Raw genomic sequence first — 17254 nt, forward strand, 5'->3', positions numbered from 1 at the left:
TTAGTATCCTGCCGACTACGCCAATTTGTCACTGATGAGTGGAATACACCTCACTCAAAAGAGAGAAGTGGCAATATGTTTTATTGAGGTAAAATAATAATTTGACAGAGTTCAATAAATTCAATGGAATTTAACAAAGTTTAACAATTTGTGATGGGTTGACCCTGGCTGGTTGCCAGGTGCCCACCAAAGCCGTTCTATCACTCCCCCTCCTCAGCTGGACAGGGGAGAGAAAATATAACAAAGAGCTTGTGGGTCGAGATAAGGACAGGAGAGATCACTCACCAATTACCATCACGGGCAAAACAGACTCAACTTGGGGAAAATTAACTCACTTCATTACAAATCAACCAGAGCAGAGTAATGAGAAAGAAAACCAAATCTCAGAACACCTTCCCTCCACCCCTCCCTTCTTCCCGGGCACAACTTCACTCCCGGATTCTCTACCAACCCCCCCAGCGGCACAGGGGGACAGGGAATGGGGTTTACGGTCAGTTCATTACACGTTGTTTTCTGCCGCTTCATCCTCCTCAGGGGGAGGACTCATCACACTCTTCCCCTGCTCCAGCGTGGGGTCCCACCCATGGGAGACAGTCCTCCACGAACTTCTCCAACGTGGGCCCTTCCCACGGGCTGCAGTTCTTCACGAACTGCTCCAGCATGGGTCCTTTCCACGGTGTGCAGTCCTTCAGGAGCACACTGCTCCAGCGTGGGTCGTGGTCGTCGTTTAACCCCAGCCAGCAACTAAGCACCATGCAACCGCTCACTCACTCCCCCCCACCCAGTGGGATGGGGGAGAAAATCGGGAAAAGAAGTAAAACTTGTGGGTTGAGATGAAGACAGTTTAATAGAATATAAAAAGCAGAAACTAATAATGATAACGATAACACCAATAAAATGACAGCAGTAATGATAAAAGGACTGGAATATACAAATGATGCACAAGGCTCCTTCAGGAGCACACTGCTTATCTCGACCCACAAGCTCTTTGTTATATTTTCTCTCCCCTGTCCAGCTGAGGAGGGGGAGTGATAGAACGGCTTTGGTGGGCACCTGGCAACCAGCCAGGGTCAACCCATCACAGGGGTGAGAAGGAAATAAGTAGGATAAAAAAATTATGGAAAATTGCAGAGTGGAACACTATGGTGAGAGGCATTGTGCGCATTTCCATCAATGCTAGACCCATGTGGGGCCGGCTGGTGCACCCTTAGAGCCACAGGTAGGCCTGCAAAGCTGCAGTGGCGTCTTGCCAGGGCCACGGCTGCAATACAGGTAATTCCAGGTGTGCAGTGTCAGGGTGGCTATATGGCAGCAGCTGCTGCAGGGACCAGCATTAGGTTGACACATTTCAAGTCACCCAGACAAGCAGAGGGGACCTTCACAAGGAGGTGTGAGTGGTGGCCCAGGCCTCTCCAGGGTGGGAGGCAGGCCTGTGTCAGGTGGGTCTGTGTTGAAGCAGTGGCCATGGCTGTGAGGGGTGGGGTGACAGGGAGGCAGGAGCATAGGCCCCAGCAGAAAATGGTTGATCTGTCCACTGGCAAAGCTGATTTGCAAGGCTATGAAGGTTGAGCCTGCCTCACTCCCCCCACTTCCACTACCACAGAGGGGTGGCATTGGGCTGGTGAGTAGTAACTTTGGTGTGAGGCTCCACAGCAGCTGGCAGATCCTGAACCAGTACCCAGCTTGAGAGCATGCAGTGGCAGGAGGAGGAGGAGGAGTGAAGAGCAGTGGTGACTCCTCCATGTGTCATCTTCTCCCTCTCCTGGGTTTCCCTCTTGTGGGCTGAAGGAAGACTCTAGGAGAAAAATAGAGCTGTTCCCCAGCAGCAAGTAACGTGGCAGTGCCACGCTGCCAGTGGGTGCCCCTCTGAACTGCTGCTGTTGGCCTTGGGTGGGGGTCACAGCCTTCCTGTGGCAGGCCTACCCAGCAGCCAGGAGCATGCTGGGCAGAAGCTCACCCCATGGAGAGGAGCCTTCCTGTGTGGGTCCTCAAGCAGCTGGGCATGGCAGTTCTGCAGCCAGGGTGGAGGAAGGCCAGCAAAAGGGCAGTGGCCAGGCAGGACAGATAGCTCCCACACCAGGGACATGAGCACAGACAGGACTCCTAGCAGGTGCAGCTTGCTGTACTGGTTTTGGCTGGGACAGAGTTAATTTTCTTCATAGTAGCTTGTATGGTGCTATGCTTTGGATTTGTGCTTTAAACAGTGTTGATAACACAGGGATGTGTCAGTTATTGCTGAACAGTGCTTGCACAGTTTCAAGGCCTCTTTTGCTTCTCAGACTGCCTGATCAGCAAGTAGGCTGGGAGTGCTCAAGAAGTTGGGAGGGGACACAGCTGGGACAGCTGACCCCAACTGACCAAATGGATATTCCAGACCACATGACACTTTTCCTCTGCTTCAGCATAGGTCCTCTCCACAAGCTGTAGCCCTTCAGGGACAATCTGCTCCAGCCTAAGTTCTCTACTGGCTGCAGTTCCTTCAAGAAACATCCAACTACTCCAGTAGGGGGTTCCCCACAGGCTACAGTATAAATATCTGCTCTGATGTGGTCTCTTCAATGTAACCAGCACCACTGCTCCACCTTCAAGTTTACTCTAACTCCACCACCTTCCCCTTGGCTGCCAGAAGAAGAGCCCAAACCAACCTACCCATTGGCTAGAGCCAGCGTCTGTATAATCCCTCCACGCACACCGATTTGCTGCTTCCTGGCTGCCCCCACCTATCCCCGCTCAGGCGGAGCTTCAGTGGCCAGAGCTGAGCTAAGGGCTGTGTTCTTATTGGCGTGCTGTAGTCGGTTGCTAGTTTCTGCAGGTCTCTTCTTCCTTCACTGTTCTTTTAGCTGCTGAAACAGTTACACAATTAGATGCATTCTTTTGGTGGGGCTAGAATAGCTCTCCTTGGGCTTTGTTTTCTCTTCTAAAGAGTGTGGCTGGGGAACTGCAGGTGTTGGTTGGGGTCGTGCCATTACTCAGCACAACCGATTCCTCCGTCGGTCTAGGTGTTCAAGCGGTGGCTGCTGGGGAAAGTGCGGAGCCGTGTGCGCTCTGCCTGTTGCTCAGCGAGGGAGACGGAGGTGGTCGCGCGCTATCGAACGAGCATCAGGTGTAGGTACGGGTTCTTCTACCGCTCTCGTGGTGTACACGCGCTGGTGAGTTCCCCTTTCCCTTTCTTCACCCCCGCCACCTGCTGGAGGTGGTTGCGAGGCTCTTTCAGCGGGGCCTTAGCGCGGTGGAGGTTGTGGGAGCAGCAACGCCGCCAGTTGCGGTTCGTGGATCCGCTTTCAAGTTATGGAGGCGAGTTAGTTTCTTGGCAGCTCTGACCATTTATTTTTCCCACTTTTTTATGTGCCCCCTTCCTGCACCTTCTCCATCATAGGGCAGGTGAGGGGAGATGCCCACCCCTGATAACTGTTGAGCAGGCCCAGGAGGAAAGGCCGGGGTAGGTGCTGAGCCTCGGTGAGGGAGGCGTCGGTTCAGCGCTCTGATCCTGGAGCATTCGGGCAGGGTAGGTGGGTTGTGGTGATCTTCGCCGATGTCCTGGCTGCAGACCCTTGGGGGTTTGTGCCCTGTACCCTGTGGGGGGAGCAGCTCGCCGCTTCTTGCGCCACGGAAAGGGATGAGGGGCTCTCTGCGCCCAGGGAGTCGGGGTGTCGTCTGCCGAGGTGCTTTAGAGGGCCTGGGGCGCTGTGTGCGATCTGTCCTGGGACTTCCGTTTCCGTGGTCTGGCTGTGGATGTCTTTGTTTAGGAAACTGGCACGCTGACTTAAATGCTTGTTAAATTCTGTCTTTTACCAGATTTGAATAGTGGTTCTGTGTGAGTGTCATCGACTTCCATGAGGTCCTTATTAAATACAGACACTTGAAGAGCTTTCAGTTTGTCCAGCCTGACTTAAATTAATTTCTTCAACTTTGGCTATTGATGGTGGGGGTGATGTATGCCTTAAAATTGCATTGGAATGCATAGTTTAAAAGTATTTGGCCAAAAGGTGATTATCGAAGCATGACTGCAGAAGCTAAAATAGAACTGCTTGAACACAGACTAGTTTTAAAAGCATAGCTTTTCATTATTGATACACTGGTGCAGTGAAGCACCAGGCTGATGCCTCTGAAATACAATAAGGGGCTTAAGTGTCTGTCAATGTGCAGATTGTTTTAGCAGGGCAGTTCTGTAGTGCAGTGTTTTTCCTGGAACATACAGAACATTATGTAATTGAACATAATCCCACACTTGTCAATCTGGGATTTTATGAAGGTTTTTCTTTGGTTTTGGGGAGTTTGTTTTTTTGGGGGAGTGGGGGTTTGGGGGGTAGGTTTTTGGGGGGGTTGGTGGGTTGATTTTTTTTTTTTTTTTTGTGAGAAGGAATGGCTAGATTTTTGCAATCTATTTTCTGTGTTCCCTTTCCACTTTCAAGTGTGCCATTAGGTCTGTTTTGAAATATACAAAGTAACCAGCAAAAGAGTTTGTGGTACAATTAAGAATGTTTCTGTATTAGCATAAAACCAAGTTAGGTTTTCTAATATTGTTAGAATTTGTGAGACTAGTAAATATATATATATATATGTATAGCTTTTCTTTTAAAATCTGATGATTCCAAAATGAAATTTTGGTCATATCAGGCTAGTCAGTCTTTGTGGGTTGTTTTGCTCTTTGAGACATATTTGAAAGGTTAGAGTTACTTCACAGTATTTCTGGGTATGTTTTTTTGTTATTAAATACACTTCATCTGTGTTCTTTTCCATATCTACTGTGTGTTCTTTTTAAATTCTTAGTTGAATCCTTTTATATAATATTTGGTTGGACACTTTTATTTTTTTGTTTGTTCTGCATGTTTTGGTTCTTTAACTGTTAAACTAGTTGGAAAATGTTTATACCTTTCTGTTCCATGATAATATAATGCAGATGTTGAAATGACTACGAGTGTTTCAATAGTGAACTGGAGCCTTCATTGAATTGTGCTCAATGAAAGGGTCAGGGGAAACTGTTACAGTTTCTTACTTCAGTAGTATATAATGAAAAATGATTATCCAAAAAAAACCCTCAACAATGTGAATATCTTGCCTGTTGCACAGTTAGAGCAACACCAAAGATTTACAAATTGGCAGCTGTGTTTACAAGTTTAACTTTGTTCTAGATAAGTGTTTGCAAGGGTTAGGCTTCTGAGGCTGAGCTGCCAATATGAAGTACTTGGTGACATAAATAATGGGAGCCACTCTTGTTATGGCTTGCAGAGGAAAGAGGACAGGAATGATTTCTTATATGAAAGAACAACATTTATGTTATCATAGGAATCCCAAGATAACTATTTGAGGTGTTTCTGATTAGACAGTTTTTGTTTGTTTGTTTGTTTGTTTTTTCCCTCCCTCTTCTATCAGCTTTAATGAAAAGGTTAATTGCTAAAGAGTGGACTAAAACTACTGCCTGTAGGCACTTTTAATTTTGTCATTCTGTATGTTACTTTTTTTATTCATATGAGAGTTAGACATAAGTTTGATAAAGTGATTGCTTTCCTTTTAAAAACTTATCCTGCTGTACTGGTTTTGGCTGGGATAGAGTTAACTTTCTTCATAGTAGCTTGTATGGTGCTATGTTTTGGATTTGTGCTGAAAACAGTGTTGATAACACAGGGATGCATCGGTTATTGCTGAACAGTGCTTGCACAGTGTCGAGGCCTCTTTTGCTTCTCAGACTGCCTGATCAGCAAGTAGGCTGGGGGTGCCCAAGAAGTTGGGAGGGGACACAACTGGGACAGCTGACCCCAAATGACCAAAGGGATATTCCATACTATATGACATCATGCTCAGCAATAAATGCTACAGGGAAGAAGGGAGGACATTTGGAGTTATGGCATTTGTCTTCCTGAGTAACTGTTATGCTTGATGAAGCCCTGCTTTCCTGAAGATGTCTAAACACCTGCTTGCTGGTGGGAAGTAGTGAATAAATTCCTTATTTTGCTTTGCTTATGCACGTGGCTTTTGCTTTCCCTATTAAGCTGTCTTTATCTCAACCCGTGAGTTTTCCCCCTTTTACCCTTCCAATTCTCTCCCCCATCCCACTGTGGGGGAAATGAGTGAGTAGCTGTGTGGTGCTTAGCTGCTGGCTGGGGTTAAATCACAACAGTCACAAAGGCTGGGTAATGCCACTTGGGTCTGTTTTGTTTCTTTGCCTGTCTTGGTACAATAGTAAGTTTTATGCATTTAAGTTTCTTGAACAGAATCTTATTTATTTTATATATATATGTGTGTGTGCGCAAAGCTGTGTATCATTTTTAAAGGTTATATACATTTCTTAGTATACTTTTTTATTTTTGCTGTTAGTAACTTTACCAACTTCCAGAACTGTATTTGCAGAACAGAACTGGCTTCTTGATTAGTACTGAATTAACAAACAGAAGTAGTGAAATAGGTATGTTTTTGGGATGTGTTGATCTCTATATCTGAAGATGTTACTGTTATGAGGGCAGAGATTTGCATCGTAAATGCTGAAAAGGTTTTAGATGATAATGGGAGTCTTTCTCTAACATACATTTTGAATAGATGAGTTAAAACTGTTCATCTGTACCTGTGGAACTGTCTACTTGAGGTAATTTGTGGTGGGTGTTCTTTTCCTCCCAGTTTTAGTAACAGTTCAGGTAAAGCATTCATTGAGCCTGTTTGTTATTAGAGTGATTTTTAACACAAGTTCATTTATGATACTTTGTTCATGTTCCATAAACTATATTTTAGACTTAATGAAATTATTGGTCTTTTAAGACTGATCTCAAAATGAGAATATTTGAACTGCTTTTGCCAAGGCTGGGCAATGCTAAATGAAGGTGTACTTGTGACTGTGGTTTTTCTGTGTAGTTTTTCCTCTTCTCTCTCTCTCCCCCCTCCCCCCCCCCATTTTTTTTTCCCCTCTTTGTATCTTAATAGATGGATAATACCTCTGGGATCAGAATCTTTAGATTCAATAGAGATAGTTTCTATTGGATTAAATGGATGTTACATTAAATCTGCATTACAGTCTAGTATAGGAGAGAAATAGTACTTTAGCTATATTCATCAGCATAGGAAGTTATTTGCCGTATGTGGCAAACCCCCATTTTTAGCAGATTTAAGCTGTCTTGGGGTACTGTGCCCACTGCAGCTGATTTTAGTTAACAGCCTAGTGTTGCTTGAAATGTTCACTGTAGTACTACCCTGTGTGTGAATTCCATAGGCCAGATTCCAGTCTTCTGAAACTATTATGACAAATATTTTATTTTTTTTAAATCATATTTGCAGTGTGTTGGGTTGTTGATAGTTATAGTGAAAACTGTTATTTGCTTCTCAATGCACTTGTCAGAAAGAACTAAGAAATTCTGTAGCTACTGTCCTATTGCTGGCATGGAAGGCAGCCTGTTGTTCCTAGGCATAATGGGCTATTTGTACCTCGCTTTTTGAGGTGTAGCTTTTCTTGTGCATAAGACAGTCTAAGCCTTTTGCAAATCCCTGGTCCTTTTCAATAGACCTCTTCCACTGCAAATTAAGGTCAAGTTTAATGTCAGATAATCTCACCTGATAGGGAAAAGATGAGCCATTACAAATTTGAGTGACTACTTGTGCGGAGGCTGTTGTTTCTTTAGCTAGCAGAAATATAGTCATTTTTATTCAGGATCTATCATTCAAGAGATAATTCACTCTTTTACTGCCATCTCCTCTAAATTGGTAGTGTTGGCTACCCATATCTAAGAATCTGTGGCTTCCCTCTGTTTTGAAGAAAGCTAGAGACCTTGGATGAAAGCACTTGGCTGTAGCAGTCTCAGCAAAAATACTCTGTGAACTATGAAGAGCAGTAGTATTCTAAAAATCCTCATGTTTATCAGGCTGTCTTGTGTTGCTTGTGTTTACTGCTCTACAAGATACTTTATTAATGTGACATTTTATTCCGTATATGTCCATACCCTACCATAGGAAAGAGACTACTCATGCATCCAAAATAAGGTTAACTGTTCTGTGATCTGTATTCAACAGTTCCTGCAGCAGTGCCCAATGGAGCTTTTTAAAAAAAAAAAAAAAGAGAGAGAGAGAAAGAAATGCATGCAGGCATGAAAATTATGCTTCTCTACAAGTTAGAGGATTGACTTTGAGATCAGTTCTCAATATTGTCAAGTGTTACAGTTACAGTGTATTGGGTTTATGTGGCAAAGCTTTGATAATGGGGAGGCTGCAGGGGTGGCCCCTGTAAAAAGAGGTAAGGGGCTGCCCCCAGGTTGGACAGAGCCAGTTCCAGACAGCTCCAAAACAGACCCACTGCTGGCCAAAGCTGATCAGCGAAGCTGGTGGTGCCTCTGTGATAATGCATTTAAGAAAGGGTTAAAAAAAAAAAAAAAAAAAAAACCAAAACCAAACCCACTGTGCAGCAGTTGTGAGAGAGAAGAGCAAGGGGAAAAAATGTGAGAAAAACAATTCTGCAGATACCAAGATCGGTGAAGGAGGGGGAGGAGGTGCTCCAGGTTAACCCACCACATATAGTTAGAAATAAGATTTTTGTTGTTGTTGGATCACATAGGTATTTCTAAAACAGCATGGGACTGTGGACATCAGAAGTTAGCTTGTTTTGTTCCTGACTGTAAACTTGAATCTAGCATTGAAGGTGGTGCGTGAAACTATAAGAGTGTTTCTGTTTCCATGATCTGATAAGAACTTAACTTGAGACCTGTGGATAGAGTTGGGATGGAAATGTTTACGTTGACACACCTTAGCATCATGAAAGTAGTGTAAATGCTTATTTTAGCTGCACTGGTGTGGCCAGCATGGCTCTTGGCAGATTTCATCACCCCTCCTCTGGGGGGGGGGGGGGGGGGGAGAATATTGTTGACAAAGGAGATCAAAGGAGATTGCCCTGCACCCCACCCCTGTTGTAAATTCAGAGGACAAAGTACCTGTTTGTCAAGGCAGCTGTATCTTTACCTAGCTTGCTTTGGGTGTATGTGCAGTTATTGTTTTGTTTTTTCTTCCCCACTCTATTAACCAATGGTTTGAATAGGTAGCGTGGCTTATATCGATTTGCAGAATATCTGCGTTAGAGCATTTGGGTTTGGGATGTTTTTGTTAAAGCATAGCATAAAAATAGTTTTATCATTAAAAAGGATAATGTCAACATAATCCCAATTCCTACTTGCAAGACAGGAAACCTTGGTTAATTTCTGGAGGGCTTGAAAACACTCATGTCAGCCAGTGTGGGAAGAGTTTATGTCTGGATTTCAGTGCACTGAAGGCCTATAGTGCTCTGTAGGCCAGTAAATCATCTCATTTTGCTTCTTAAAAGTCTTGACCTTCATGCACCTTTCCTACTGCTCATAGTGCTTGCAGGGGCCCATAACTTATGCTTGCCATACTTTCTCTATAGTTGGGAAACATTGTAGCAGGGTTTTTTTTTGTTTGTTTGTTTTGTTTTTTGCTGCAGAGCTCTTCATTGCCTTATTACCCTGCAAATGCTATAACATATTCTAATTGTTCTTTGACATGTATATTTGTCAAGGAGTTGAACGCTTCTGTTATTGCCTTAAGGGGAGGGACTTTATTTCCTCAAAAGAAACTCCAAAACTCATGCTTGTTATTGTTCTGGGTAAAATTTTTTTGTTTTGGTTTGTGGTGTGGTTTGGGTTTTTAGCTTTAACATCTGGCAGGGCTGTAGTTATCACTGTTTTTATAGCATGCTCATTTTAAAGCAGTTAATATCAAATAAACTATTATATAGAAGTTTGCTTATATGTTTAAATACATTTTGTTAAATGTTTTCATGGAAATTGCTTATTTACTGGAGAGATGAAGTTTGTATTTTTCATGAGGCTTTTTTAATATCAGATTTTAACTAGAAACTGATACCATTCTCTCTTCCTATTTCAGACTAGAAGATGAATAATCTTTCCTTTAGTGAACTGTGTTGCCTGTTCTGTTGTCCACCATGCCCAGGGAAAATTGCTTCCAAACTGGCATTCTTACCTCCTGATCCTATGTACACACTGATTTGTGATGAGAGTGGTAGTTGCTGGACTCTACATCTCTCAGAGTGAGCAGACTGGCAGTATTCTTCTAGAGAAAAAGATGCCATCGAGTGTTTCATGACTAGAACAAGCAAAGGTAACAGGATTGCCTGTATGTTTGTGCGTTGCTCGCTTAATGCCAAATATACTTTGCTCTTCTCACGTGGAAATGCTGTTGACCTAGGTCAGATGAGCAGCTTTTATATAGGACTGGGTTCACGGATTAATTGCAACATATTCTCATATGATTATTCTGGATATGGTGCAAGTTCTGGGAAGCCAACAGAGAAGAATCTGTATGCTGACATTGATGCTGCTTGGGTGGCTCTTAGAATAAGGTAAGACATCTGTGGCTGTTTTTATTTTTGTGGTAGGTTGACCCTGGCCAGCAGCTAAGCACCCACCAGTGTGAGCTGCTTGCTTGCTCCCATTCCCCAGCAGGATGGGGGAGAGAATTGGAAGAGCAAAAATGAAGAAAAACTCATGGGTTGAGATAAAAGTTTAATAAGTGAAGGGAGGGGGAACGCAAGTGATGCAAAGGCAATCACCACCTCCCACAGGCAGACTGATGCCCAGCCAGTCTCCAAGCAACAGCTACCTCGGAAAGGCTAACCTCCAGTTTTATTGCTGAGTGTGATGTCATATGCCATTGACTGATCTTTTGGTCAATTTGGGTCAGCTGTTCTGGGTTTGTCCCCTCTCAACCTCTTGCTCACCCCCCCAATCTATTCACTGGGGGGGAGGGCAGCAGCAGAGTGAGAAACTGAGAAGGCCTTGACATCGCACAAGCACTGTTCAGCTATAGCCAAAACATTGGTGTGTTATCAGCACCAAATAAATACAGCGCTGAACACAGACTTCTTAAATTTGAGAGCATTTTTTTCACCATGGCTTATTCCATTTAAAAACAAAATTGTTCTACAAATGCCCAAACTATGAAAAGATTATTTTTGAAAATACTATGTGACCATAACAATAGATGTTCACAAAATTACCATCATATTGCATATTTAGCAATAGAAAAGCTGTGGAAAAACTGAATTTTAATATTGTACAGCTTATTATGGTTGGATCATCACAACTTGAGTATGCTGTTTATTAATATCAGGGATGTGACTTAACGTAGGGGTATGTGTAGAGATTGTGCAAATCTTGGGGCCTGGTTGTCACAGTGAATTTTGGACTTGTTCCATGTAATTTTAACCATTTCTCTGTTACTTTGGAGGGGTCTATCCCTTTTCTGGGTTTTAAGTGCACACATTGTCTTGAATTTTTATTACATTATAACAAGGGCTTGATGCTTCCTTTTTAAAGCAGCATATATTTTAATCATATATTAAACCTCATACAACCAGAGGGGGCAGGTATTCAACCTCAGATATTATTCTAAAACACTTGTTCTGTGTAGTTAGGCTAGTTTTGGCATTTCTCTTGATGATAGTAGAAAGTCGGGATATAACTAGACATCTGTTCTGTAAACAAAGAGCTACAACAGGTGCATTGGTGACTGTGGTCTGTAGTTGACAGGTTATCTGGAAGATAGCTACCTGATGAAAGACCCAGTAACATTAGCCGCAAACAACGTTATGTTTTTGGTCAATGTGGAAACCAATCAATTGTTTATATGTATCAGCAAAACAGAAGCAAAGTAGATGATGAAGCTTAACTGCTTGTTTATATCAGTTTACAGGCTCTGTTATATGAACTAATTAGTAATTATCATATCCCCCCGCAAATAACGTCTGATTGAAAACATTAAAGGAAATGTGATTGCAAGTTGAATTCTCTCCTCTCTATTTCAACAACCCATACTATATCTTCCCCAATCAAATAAGATTATTGATCAGAATAATATCCCATCTGAATATGCTCTTAATACATTCCATTGGAATATACCCTTTTCTGAAGAGCCTTTGGGGGAGACGGACTCTAAATACGTGCTCTGTATATTTGCTTTTCCCTTTCCAATTCAGGAATGTTTTCACCTCAAGCACATCTATTGCCTGCATTTGTTTTTGTCAAAAACATCTTTAGAAATATGTAATAGGGTATATAAAACTTGGATTGTTCTGCCCAGTTTGTGGATTTTGTAAACACAAACTTAAGGTTTTTTTCATTAATTAAAAAGTGGTTGGTACTACTAGTTTCCCCTGTGCTACTTTCAGCAACTTTCCAACTGGTAGACCTGGTCTTGTCTTTGTATCTGAATATTGAATGGAGAGGGGACAAATCTAGCACATGACTTTAGGTATACTGGCTCCTATAGTTTGGTTACCAGTCCATGGTATTCTCTTGAGCCCTGAAACACAGTGCTCAGCTGTGTTTAAATACTTGATTAATATGTGGACCAAAATACAGCCTTTGAGCATTTGCTGCAATATTGATTCCTTTTTCTAGCATAGCCTGTTTTGTCAGTATTACAATGATTACATAATCAACATTTATGATGTCAGTGTTCTACAAAAACAAATCTGTGGATTGTTTGCTGGATGGACATAAATATAGCTGTAACTCCTTTGAAATTCATGTTAATGGGATGAGAGAAGAGGAGGGCTCCTAGGCTTTCAAACCATGTCTCCCAGGTTATGTGATGGGACAAAGAAAGGGACAGAGAAATTATTACTGTGGGAGGTTGATCACAGCCATCCACAGCTCTCTACATTCCCTTTTGTGAGAAATGGGATCATAGGACCAAGCATTAAAAGGTGTTTCTGGGCAATTGAAATACTGATGTGGATTTCATTTTACAGTCAACACAGCTGCTTGTGGTGGAGATGTGTTACTGTTTTATGTGGTATTTTAGAAGGACAATCCTGATGGCCTTTTGTAAATTGGCACAACTTTCCAGCGGGGACTGAAGACCTGAGATGAAATAGTCTGTGAACTAATATTCAGGGGGATGGTGAGGTTAGTACAACACTGTTTTCTTAAAAGTGGCTATAGTAACAGTATGTGTGTTGTGGAACATTTTTAGCTAATGATCACAAGAGCATTCCAGACACCTTTAGAAGGCCTTGAACAGAATAAACAGAAGACAAAAATAAGAAAGATAGCAATTAGAAAAACACAGGTGCACATTCCACGATAAAGAGAACTTGGCACAAACAACCTCACTTCGGCAGTTTATCTTGACCAATTAGACTGAGACAAGTCTTGTATGTTTTAGTTAGTCTAACCAATTATGTTTTATGTTTATGCGCGTGTACAGTGTTGATATAACCAATCATTAAGTGTAACTGGGCGCGTGGACAGTGCATGAATAATGTGTGCAACCAATAGTAAAATAGCTAAACGCATGTACAGATGTAACTAATGTATAAAATGATGTCTGATGCTCTAGTAAAGTGGGCTTCACCTGATCACATTGGTCTGTGTGTGTTGTCCTGTGCCTCCGCAATTGGCGCCCGAACAGCGACCCTCGGATTGGTGTTGAATTCTTCGACGAGAGCCGACGGAGAGAGGGAGCGGAGAAGCTGGCCGAAATTATCCCTGCTGCCCCGGCAGGATGACCAGCTGAGCTGGGGCTGACAAAGACCGCGCGCGCGGCGGAATAGGGGAATCTTACCCTGGTGGATCTCGCCCTAATCAGGTGAGCGGTCGGAGAAGGAGATGGGGTTGGACAAAGAGCAAGCAGCGGTCCTAAACCTCCTTCAACATATTCTCTCTAAGAGAGGGTTGAAATGTGATAACTCCATTATAAAGGAGTTACTTTTATGGGCTTGGGAGAGAGAACTTATTCCGAGTATAAATGTTGCATTTGAAGTAGCGACTTGGGACGATGTAGGCAAGGCGCTGTGGGACACTATTAGCGCCGGGGGAGATAAGACAAAGGAAGCAATCAAATACGCAACGCACTGGAAGGTAGTTCGGGATGTGCTGCAGGCAATGAGGGCGGAACAGCAGGCAGCCGCTGCTGTCTGCGCGGCGGTGACCCCTTCTGATGCCTCCATGTCAGCCGCGTCAGCCTATCCCACTGCAGTTAGAGGAAGATTTTCTACGCAGCTGTCTCTACCCCCCCGAGCATCCATTTCTGCTAGTGCTGAGACGTCTGTACAGACACAGCCTTTGCCTATACCCAACCAGGTCACTGGCGCCGAAAGTATCCCCCTGCCTGTTACTCCACAAGAGACGGAGGAATTAGGGGGGGGCCGTTTCTCGTCCGATTGATTCGGACGAGGCAGACTCGGAAGTGATTAATGTGGATAGACAGATTGTGGAAGCTATCGGAACCTCCCTATGGGATGAAATTAGTGACAGGTCTAAAGAAGTTAAAGGTCTTGCAACTTTATGGAAATTAATTAAGACAACTCTACAAGAAATGAAAGCAGATCGTAAAGCGTCTGCGTCTGCTTTTGCTGCGCTCTCTCCAACCGCAAGCGAAGGGGAAACGCGGGGAGAAAAACATAATGCAGCGAGAGAAACTTTTGGCTTTCCCGGAGCTTGTCCACCTGCTCCTGTGCCCTTGAATTCTGCTCCACTCCCTGGGACTGCTGATATTAATCAGCCATCTGACAGTTCCCAAGCCTTCCTAACCGTACACTTAAAGGAAACCCTACAGAATCAGGAAGCGAGTAAAAATCTGCCTAGGAAAAAACAGCCCCCAGATATCGCCGCTCAACATGAACAAATTATACCTAGCATATACCCTCCATTGCCTTCGTCTACGCCCGGGTCACCTCAAGAGCACGAAGAGGGGCCGGAGCTCACTTGGCAGCAGTTGCGGTCAGTAATAGAAAAGCTGGCACAGCTGGAGGCTGCTGTGAAGCGAGAAAAACCACCAGCCGTATCCTTTGATGCACCCCTTTTACCTGCGCGGGGAATTATTCGCGATGCCTTAATTGAGGGAGAAATCATAGCAGCTCCCACAGCGTTTCCGGTTATTGCTGGGGCTGGGGGTAGACCTAATCAATGGGTTCCATTTGATTGGAAAATCATAAAAGAAACAAAAGTTACAATTGCTCAGTATGGTTTAAAATCTCCTTTTACGCAGGCAGTTTTGTCCCATACATTTTCTGGGTCAACTTTAACTCCACATGACTCGCGAATGCTTGCTAAAACCTTGTGGTCGACATGGAAATTCATTTATACTACACTGGTGCATTTACAGCCGGCAGAGAAAATCATATCAATACAACCTGATACTGCTTTTGAGGAGACAGTTTGTAAGCAGACCACTAACGAGCAGGATTCTGATTCCAATAATAATTCTTTTGCATCAGGCAGGGTGGACTCTGAAAAAGAGCCGCATTTATATCCCTCATTATCTCCACCGCTGCCTGCTGTGGCCGCCCCGCCGCTTCCTCCCGTGGCCTCTGCACGGCTGCGGCCGCCGCCGTGCCGCCGCCGTCCCCCACCCCCCCCACCCCAATCGCCTGGTACTCCCTCTCCAGGGTCTGCAGAACTTACAACGGAACCTGGCTTTACTACACTACCTGTATCTCCTTCTCCTGCTAACCCCTCTAACTCTGTGCCTCTGTCTAATCCATGACGATTCACTTAATGATTTGGGAAAAAATACACATAGCTTGATGGAACGCTGTCGAGAAAAAGCTCTACAGCAAGGAGATACCATGTTTACTTTTCCTGCTGTATGCACACCTGCCTCAAGAAATGCAAGAACCTCAAGAGAGAGTTGTTAGGATCAGTCATCATGAATCCCTGTGTGATGTTTAATTACATCTATAACACCACTCGAAAGGGTCAGAATGTAAATGCTATTTTGCCTGTTTATAGAAATGCTACAGCTTGGTGTAACTATATCTATTCCAGAATATCACACTCTTTTTTCTATTCCAGCTACTTTACCTGCGGGGATATTTTTAATTTGTGGAAATAGAGCGTGGGAGAGGAATTCCATTGAAACTTAACGGGAGGCCATGTAGCCTCGGACGACTTGCGTTACTAACACCCGATATCAATATGATTCACAGTAAAAGGCTCACGATAACTGACACAGGGTTAACTGGATGGCTAACAAGTTTGAGAATTACGGGATGGTTGAAAGATTTGCTTATACATAACAGTTATTTTAATTGTAATATTAGCAGTTGTAATGATTGTACCACGTATCATAAAATAGTTGAACGTATGATTGCAAAAGCATTTCATGTAACTTGGCTTGCATAAAAATAATTATTAAAAAAAAAAAAAGAGAGAGAGAGAGGAAGAGACAGAAAAAAAAAATTAATGAAAACAAACGGCTGGAGAGGGGGAAGAGAGATGCGGTTGCGGAACACACAGACATGGCAGCTGAAGAGTGAGAACATCTAAGAGAAATAACCCTGCAGACACCAAGGTCAGTGCAGAAGGAGAGGGAGGAGATGCTCCAGGCGCCGGAGCAGAGATTCCCCTGCAGCCCGTGGGGAAGACCATGGTGAGACGGGTCATTCCCCTGCGGTCTATGGAGGTCCACACTGGAGCAGTGTGCTCCTGAAGGACTGCACGCTGTGGAGGGGACCCATGCTGAAGATCTTCGTGGAGGACTGTCTCCCGTGGGAGAGATCCCACGCTGGAACAGGGGAAGAGTGTGATGAGTGCTGCCACTGAGGAGGATGAAGTGACAGAGATAATGTGTGATGAACTAACCGCAAAACCTCATTTCCCATTCCCCTGTCCAGCTGTGGAGGAGAGAGTGATAGAATAGCTATGGTAGGTGACTGGTGTCCAGCCAGGATCAACCCATCACATAGACAAAATGCATTATAACATAGAATGAAATTACATTGCAATTGGGAATTTCAAAAACAAGGGCTCTGTGTAACACCTTTACAAGGGAATGAAAGTGTATGTGATTGGAATTAGGTGAAGGCACATTTGCAAGGTGCATTTGCTACTAATATTGCAGGAGAGACCTAAGACCTTGCACAGATATTACAAGATCAAATGGGAAATATACGAAATTAGCAGAATAAGGTGTTTTTCAAAGAATTGTCTAATACTGTTGAATGCTTAAATCCAAAAACATGATTTGAAGGTTTAAATTTGTATATCTGAATTTATATTGCTATTGGAGAATTATTAATCATTTGTGTGTTTGCAGCAATCAGAATCACCTGAGGAGCAGTACGAGGATTGCGTCAGTTCGAAGCTAGAGTCCTCGCTGCCTTCCTCGTGAATCTGATGTTCCTAAACAAAAAAGGGGGCGATGTGGGAGCAGCTCGGAACACCTGGCATTTGTTTTCAAGAGTGACCGTTAGAATTTGTTGTGCTGCATGTTTGCCAAGCCTTGAAGAACTAGTTTTACAAGG

At 43.6% G+C, this 17254-nt stretch overlaps 1 protein-coding gene across 1 annotated transcript in view; it reads left to right on the forward strand.

Annotated features, from left to right (window-relative positions):
- The first annotated feature begins 12877 nt into the window (after positions 1 to 12877).
- The window catches only part of LOC121232965 (alpha/beta hydrolase domain-containing protein 17B-like), a 31485-nt gene continuing 27108 nt past the window's right edge, over positions 12878 to 17254 (forward strand). Inside the window, exon 1 of the mRNA XM_041121538.1 lies at positions 12878 to 12914. Within this exon, the coding sequence (XP_040977472.1) occupies positions 12907 to 12914 (8 nt within the window). The 5' untranslated portion in view covers positions 12878 to 12906. The remainder of the gene's footprint in view (positions 12915 to 17254) is intronic.

The sequence above is a fragment of the Aquila chrysaetos genome, assembly GCF_900496995.4.
Source record: "Aquila chrysaetos chrysaetos chromosome W unlocalized genomic scaffold, bAquChr1.4 W_unloc_2, whole genome shotgun sequence".
Taxonomy (NCBI): domain Eukaryota; kingdom Metazoa; phylum Chordata; class Aves; order Accipitriformes; family Accipitridae; genus Aquila; species Aquila chrysaetos.